At 46.0% G+C, this 7,858-nt stretch overlaps 1 protein-coding gene across 1 annotated transcript in view; it reads left to right on the forward strand.

Annotated features, from left to right (window-relative positions):
• The first annotated feature begins 203 nt into the window (after window positions 1–203).
• Window positions 204–7,858, forward strand: part of CD47 (CD47 molecule) — a 21,075-nt gene continuing 13,420 nt past the window's right edge. Inside the window, exons 1-3 of the mRNA XM_075086179.1 lie at window positions 204–1,605; window positions 5,748–6,098; window positions 7,473–7,520. Of these exons, the coding sequence (XP_074942280.1) occupies window positions 1,560–1,605; window positions 5,748–6,098; window positions 7,473–7,520 (445 nt within the window). The 5' untranslated portion in view covers window positions 204–1,559. The remainder of the gene's footprint in view (window positions 1,606–5,747; window positions 6,099–7,472; window positions 7,521–7,858) is intronic.

Genomic DNA, 7,858 nt, shown 5'->3' on the forward strand with positions numbered 1-7,858 from the left:
GAGGGGAAGAACCAGCTAAACTGATATTAATGTTGCAGTTAAAAATAAAGTAGTAAAATCATGTGAGACATAAAAAATATGCAACTCAGTTTCTTGCAAAATTTGATTCTGCCCTGGCTTTCATCCTCTGTTGAACTTTGGGACTTGTAAAAACATTTTATATATATATATATATATACACAAACACACACATACATATATGTGTGTTCCCCAGATATATTTAACAGTCGGTTTTTTTACTGCTTCACCAACACATATGCCTGAGAGCAAAGTACGCATTTAGGGTGTATTTATAGGAGTGAAATTTTGAGACATTTCTACCATTAAAAAAGAAAAGTCCTAAAGAGGGCTGCTTCCGGAGGAAAAAAAAAAAACAACCATTTGCTGAAACATTACTGAAATACTCAAAGGCGTAGCATTACTCCAGGCGTAGGAAGGAGGAACAGAGAGCATTTATCCTCGTTTTTAATTGAAGGGCAACAACAAATCGCTTACAAGTTCTTCTGTGTTTTGTGCCATCTTGAAAAATTCTGCATTTCAGCTGCACGCCGAGCACATCTCTCTAATGATTTACGGGAAGGCTGTGGAGCTGTGGTTCGACCGGAGCGCGGTGGACTGAGGCGCCCGGGCCCACCCCGCGCCGTCAGGGGCGGATTTTCCATCGGGCTTTTACCGACAGGGAGAAGCGCCCCTGCCCTCCTCCCCCGCGTCACTTTCAAGCGCAAAGTCAGGTGATTAACGAGAAAGGGAGACGGAAACCGAAAGCGGCCGTCATCCCTTCCTCCCGCTGGGCCTCGCCCTCCCGCACCCCTTGAGGCAGCCGCCGCGGGAAGGGGGCAAAGGGGGGCGAGGGGGATGCGCCGTGTCCGTCCGTCCGTCCGCCCCCGAGAGGGGCTTTGACCGTGTTCAGAATCAACAGACCGATCGGGGGTTCGCTGCGAGGAGGTGAGCTGGAGCCGCCCAGCCGGCGCTCCCCGTCCCGGGCTTCTCCAGCTCCCTCCCCGCGGCCATGTCCGTCAGCCATTTTGTTCGCCGTCGCTCAAAACACGACCCTCGGCTCCCCGCGCGCGGAGGAAAACCAAACGAGACGTCACGACCCCAGAGCTCACGCGGTTAAGGGAAACGCATCCCGATAACGACTCATATCGCCATCAGCCCAGCGCTGCTACTGCCGCTCCCACCGGCTGCTCGGCTTTTCCCGGGTTCGGGTAAAAGCAAGAGGGGCCGAGCTTCCCCCCCAGCACGCCGCTGCCGCCCGGAAGGGACGAGCGCGCGGGGGATGCGCGAGGTGCCCAGCGGCTGGCGGCGAGCGGTTTACCCCATCAGCGCGCAGCGGGGGCGACGAGCTGGGGCACGCGTCTCCACCCACGCGCACCAGCGGCCGCAGCCAATCAGCGGCGGGTGGGCGGGTGGCAGCCCGCTCCGCCCCCGCCTGCCCCGGCTCGCTCCGCCCCGCCCCGCTCCTTGGGCGGAGCCGCCCGCTCGCTTCGGTCGTCGCGTCCGGAGGCCGCTGGGCTGTTCGGCCGCTCCCTCGCCGCCACAGCTACAGCCGTCCCGCCATGTGGCCGCTGTCCGCTTGCCTGCTGCTCAGCGCCGTGGGTGTCGGTGAGTTCTCGCCGGTCTTTCTCGCTCTCTCGCTCGCTCTCTCTCGCTCGCTCGCTCTCTCTCCTTCGTCCTCCCGACCCCGCGGCCGTGACGGCGGCGGCCGGGGCCGCGGCAGCCAGAGCCGAGACACCTTCCGTGCACCCCCGCGGGTGCTGCTGCCGGCGCCCCGCCAGCCCCAGCGGGGCCCCCAGGCGGGAGTTAACGGGTGTGAGGGAAGAAGGAAGGTAGAGCCGCCTCCCCTGGCTCGCGCAGCCGTTGGGCGCGCGGGGAAGGGAGGGGCGGGTGTCGCCCTGGCGGCGGGGGCCGGTAGGTGAGGCGGCCGGCCCCTCGGTGGGCGGTTGTGGGGGTGCAGCTCCCCCGGCTGTCGCAGGTGGCCGCCGAGCGGCGAGGGCGGCAGCAGGCCCGTGTGGGGCCGTCTGTTTAGCTGTAGCTCGCCAGCCGCTGCGGGGCGGGAGGGTGGGGGGCGTCCTCCATCTCTACGCCTCAGCGCTTCCCTCGTCCTCCTCGGCTTTGGAGGTGGGTTGCTTCGTGCAGAAGTTGCGGGGGAGAGGAGGGACGGCGTGACCAGCGCGAAGCTCCTCGTTTTCCTGTGCCTAATAGCGTTACGGCAGCTTGGCTTAACGTGCTTTCTTGAAGAAGTAACGATGATCAAGCTGGTCGTCTGCTGCACAGTTTCTAGGGTTGACGACATTTCTTGATCTTAAAAAAAAAATAAGTTGAGGTGTTGTTGACGTGTAAATGACGTCCCGCAATCTAACTTCCTGTGTTTCTGTGCCTGAAGAAGGAACTCGGTGGAGGGAGGGATAGTGAAGAAAACTACAATGCTTTCACTGAGGTGCAAATGATAGATTGTCCTTCTGTCAGTAAGCAGCAGGTCTAAACCCACATGCTTAAAGCTAGCGTCTGAATTGATTTCTGTGTTCCTGAGTTAGCAGTAGACTGGCTTAAATGCTGCAGCATGTTTTGCTGTCAGTGAGAAATGCAGGTGTCCATCAGGTGCAACTACTAAGCTTAGCTAATTTTGACATAATGTGCAGTATTCCCGAATTTGCACTGCATATATCATTTGAAACAATCTCTCTGTGGCAGCTTCACAACTGCATATTCTTCAGAAGCAGGCCCCCCCAAACTGCTTAGTACAAGGCTCTAAAATTGTCACCTTTATGTGATGCCTCTAAGCTGATAATCTGTGAGAAAGTTTGAGGCAGGGAGCCCACCTAGTAGTCCACTGCCTGCAGGATTTGGGAACTATTGCCAAAGAGTTCTGCTGACTTACTTCCTCATACCACAGGAAGAATGTTAAAAGTTGATGATAATGGAAATATCTGTAGAAAGCAGTTGGGTTTCCTTTGGTGAGATAGCAGCCACACAAGCCCTTCTACTGAAGCAGTCAGATTCGCAGAGGACAAAACCCATAAATATTTGTCCGTGTGCCTCTGATGGTGCCTGTCTGCAGCCTGCTCGTTGTTTGCCCAGCACTCTGCTGGTGGAGCAGTTCACATGAGTACTTGTGAACTGGCTTCAGGCAAAATATGCCAGCTCTCATAGACAACAGCAAACCGGTGGAACCAGTGATTTACAGCTCCCTGCCATTCTGTGCTAGTCCTAGTGAGAAAATCTTGATCGATTTGGGTTGGTTTTTTTTTTCAAGATGGTTGTTCTTTATTTGCTTTGGTAAATATCTGGAAGTATAGTTGCTTTCTTTAGTTGAAAATTGCCTTTCTCAGTGATGGAAGCAGTGGAGAATAAAGTCTTCCTACAAAGTGTCAATGTGCTAGCTCTAAAGGAGAGAAAAAAACAAACCCGAAACCCAGCAACCCCACACGCAGAAATCTCTTATCATGAGGTAGCGTTAAAATAAAACAGATGTGAAAGTTACTTCAGGAAAAACCACTGAAGCACTACAGCTTTAAATTGTGTGCATTTATTTTTCATTAGGGCATAGTTTGTGGTTTGGGTACAGTTTCCCTTTGTTCTGCTTTTACTTTTATTTTTTGAGGTACAGTTTAAAAAATGTAACACAGTAAGCAAGCCAGAGAATAACTACTTCTTCGTTGTTAAGTGCTTCATGCATAAACCATATTTAGTTTATCATAACCTTTTGGTACTAATTTTGAAATTGCGCTACTGCAAACAGTGACACAACTTTTATTGTTTCCCTCACCCCCCTTTTTTTCTTTTCCTTTTCTCCTCCATTTCCCTGATTGAATTTAGCAATCAAATACATATCACAACTCTGAGGTGGCTTAGACATGTGAATACCAGTAGTTCCTCTGAAGTCACTGGAACTACTCCAGTTTGTAAGTGTGTGTGCTTACAGTATTAGGGGTTGCGGTCTTGTTTTACAGTACATAACTTTTCCCATATTTGGTCTCACCTGGTGGATATAATCAAGCATTTTGAATTATTAATGCCACAGGGACTTTGGGGAGCGATGACTGTTAAGACAGCTATTAAACTAAGTTACAATTTCACACAAATGAGGAAAAGTATAGAAAATACAGGGTTCAAAGCCTTCATATTTTGCAGTCAAGTTAGTTTAATTAACCTCTTTGTTCTGGTTCCTGGTGTAACTTAAATACTGATGTTATAATTTTTGGTATTCTCAAGAACTGATGAATGGGGTCTTCATTTCAGATAAAATCTTGGCATAGGATTTAGATCTTTCTTGAAACAGTGGTTAGTCAGTTCTACTGTTTTAGAACTGTGGTGCAGTGTGGAAGAGCATCATGGTTTAACCCCAGCCAGCAACCAAGCCCCACGCAGCAGCTCTGTCACTCTCCGCCAGTGGGATGGGGGAGAGAATCAGAAAAGTAAAAAGGAGAAAACTTGTGTGTTGAGATAAAAACAGTTTAAGTAAAGCAAAAGCTGGGCACACGAGCAAAGCAAACCAAGGAATTAATTCACTGCTCCCCATGGGCAGGCAGATGTTCAGCCACCTCCAGGAAAGCAGGGCTCCATCATGCGTAATGGTTACTTGGGAAGACAAATGCCATCACTCTGAAAGTCCCCCTTCCTTCTTCCCTCAGTTTTGTATACTGAGCATGATGTCATATGGTGTGGGATATGCCTTTGGTCAGTTGGGTTCAGCTGTCCCGGCTGTGTCCCCTCCCAGCTCCTTGTGTACCCAGCAGAGCATGGGAAGCTGAAGAAGTCCTTGGCTCTGTGTAAGCACTGCTTAGCAACAACTAAAACATTCCTATGTTACCAACACTGTTTTCAGCAGAAATCCAAAACAGAGCCCCACACTAGCTACTATGAAGAAAATTAACTCTATTCCTGCCAAAACGAGGACAAAGCTAAATGATAAAACCCAGCAGTGATAATATAATGCTGTGTGGCAGTGATTTTTCGTTACCTGCATTGAGTGCTACTGTTAGTAGCGTTAATCACAACTATTTACAATACAGGACACTTGGTGTTATAAATTCTCTATTTCCAATTCTATTGTGTATATACTGAAATACTAAGTAAATAATCTTAAATGGTATTGCATGTGCACTTCCTCCACTGGAAGAGAGAATTTGCAAGAAACACTCTAAACCTCTGGGCTTTGGCTCCACCTTCAGAGAAAAGAAGGAACAAATGGCAAACCTTTGTTGACTAAGCTGCCTTGCCTGCCTTCTCTCAGAAATGTAAAAGTAGAATTCCCCCACCCTCTCCCCTGTCCTTAACAAACTGTAAAGGATACTTGCATGGGGATGATGCCTGCACCTCCGTTTCTAGATACCTGGGTGATCAGCAGCAAAAATTTGAACACCAGTGGGACAACCTGTGGTTGATGTTATGTGTATGCTTTGCAGAAACCAGGTCTTAATGCAGTATTTCTGCATATGGCATTTTAGGGGAAGTGTCCAAGTAAGTGGCAGCCCAAAGTTTTTTTACTTTTTTAAAATTTATAATAGGTTGTTACCTGTACATTAGAGTGATGTGAGAATGGCTAAGTCCCTGTAGAGGGGCTGTGGTAGAATTATAATAACGCCTTTTTTCCATCTCTTGTAAGCCCTTAAAGCACGGTTCTCGCTTTGTGGTTTCACAAGAGAGTTTGTTTTCCCAAGTCATATGTTGTAATTCTTTTTTCTTTCTTCCCTTGTCTATTAAGAAATAATCCTGAATGTGTCAATTTTCATTTTTCTTTATAGGTTCTGCCCAGTTGGTATTTAGTGTGACAGATGTTGTTAAAAGAACTGACTGTAATAAAACAGTCATTTTACCTTGCTTTGTGACTAATACAAAGGAGAACAATATAAATGTCATGTTCGTTACATGGAAAAAAGAAGGAAAACAAATTTTTTCTTTTGATGGAGCAAAAAAGGAGATTTTCAGAGATCCAGCATTTCTATCAGCTAACTTAGTATCTCAGGTGGATTTACCCAAGGGTGTTGCCTCTCTAATGCTTAACAATACAGAAGCACAGGTTGGAAATTACAGTTGTGAAGTAACAGAATCAAACAGAGAAGGAGAAACAAGAGTTGAACTTCAAGACCACCCAGGTGAGTTGCCTGCCATTATTTTAGAATCTGTTGGGAGGGAAAGTAAGCAAAATCTTACAGGAAAGAGAAAAATGATGAATATGACAATGTGTTACTTTAAATTGAAAATACAAAAATTGGCACCCGGGCCTTCTAACTTGAATGCAAATATGATTTATTTTGGATTAAGTTAGAGGGGAGTGCTTCTGTGGGAGAGATCTGAACACAGCTTTTCATTCTGTAATAACATCTGAAGATCACTTGTCTAATATAGTAAAATCTATGCTTTCCCTCATCTTGTAGATTATATAGTTGGTGATGTTTTCAGCATCCTCATGTTACTGCATTACATACTGAAACATATGCTTAATATCTTTGTAATACCGAGATGTGTACATCCATCACAGTGGCTGCAGAGATCTTTCCTTTGAAGAATTGCATCTTGGAATCTTTAGCTCTGCTGGAAAAATGGCAGAGAGAACCAATAGAAATTCTGTATAAGAGCTCTAAAACTTGATCTGAAGGTATGCAGTTTTCCAGTGAGGCTGAAAATGCTACTACTACATGGTAACTTGTTACGCTGTCTAGCATTAAATGTCGACCGCAGAAGATGATGTTTAAAATAATAGTGACTAAGTGATGAATTTCTCATTTAGTGACCCATTTTACCATATCTTGTCAGATGCAGCCCATGTGCTCTACCACCTCAGCTGTTGATTTATGGGATCTGTTGTACATGTCCAGTCTGTCTAGTATTCTGCAGGGGCGATAGTTTCACTAAATATATGCGTGTATTGTTCATCTGTTCTGCACAGGAGCCTTGCTCCTTGCTTCTGGAAGGTTTCTCAGAAGCACTGAATATGTTACGTAGGTGTAGCAAGTGGAGTCTTACCTGCGCACTGTAGAATTTTCCTGGGATGTTTTTGTTATTAGTTTTTGCACTTGTCATCAAAATATTTACCAAGGTCAAACAGATGTAACATATGTCCTGCTGCAAACATCTGTGTAATTCACAGTGGGGTCTAATTATTGAGTTAACCATATACACTGCAAAACAAACGTGTTCCTGAAATGGGTTGAGGGGGCACAGCCACTGAAAGAGTAAGGATGCTACAAAATTACTCGGTTCTTGGAACACTGCAAAACCAGGGGAAGAGGTATAGGCAGTTTCCTTCCTTCTCTTGTAGCTTCTTGCTTACTTGACCTTCTGGCACTGTTTTTGCCATTCATTGTTAAGTTCTAGAAGAGGAGACAAGGCTTGAGGATGTAGTAGTATCAAGTCCCATTTGCAAGTTTATTGTTTCTATTTTTACTTTCTCTGTGTTTAGAATTTTGAAAATGGTATAAAGACTACAAAGCAGGAAACTGATGTATTTTTCTAATTTCATTTTCTAGTTGTGAGTTGTGGCGAGGAAGATACCCCAACACCAAAGGAAAAATGTGGTTGGTGAAGAATTTATAGTTGTGAGGTCACATTAGGTTTGAGAGTATATGCTAGAAAATGTAAAACTTAGTCTTATGTTTGAGGGTTTAGTTGAAAGTAAAACAATCACTTGTTCTCTCTTTAATAATGGAAATCCTGTACCAGTCTTCCTTCTGTTGTTTCTGCGCAATGAATTTGTGCTGTCACTATTAACATGCTCCAACTGATGCTTTTACAAAGGTCATCTTATAAGAACCAACTATTCTTCATCTCACTTTACAGAATTCCTGGATTCACATAGGAAGTGGGTAGCAGAGTGGACAAGACTTTTATATGCTAGTGCCCTTGTCTTTGGGTG

The sequence above is a fragment of the Phalacrocorax aristotelis genome, chromosome 1, assembly GCF_949628215.1.
Source record: "Phalacrocorax aristotelis chromosome 1, bGulAri2.1, whole genome shotgun sequence".
Classification (NCBI taxonomy): Eukaryota; Metazoa; Chordata; class Aves; order Suliformes; family Phalacrocoracidae; genus Phalacrocorax; species Phalacrocorax aristotelis.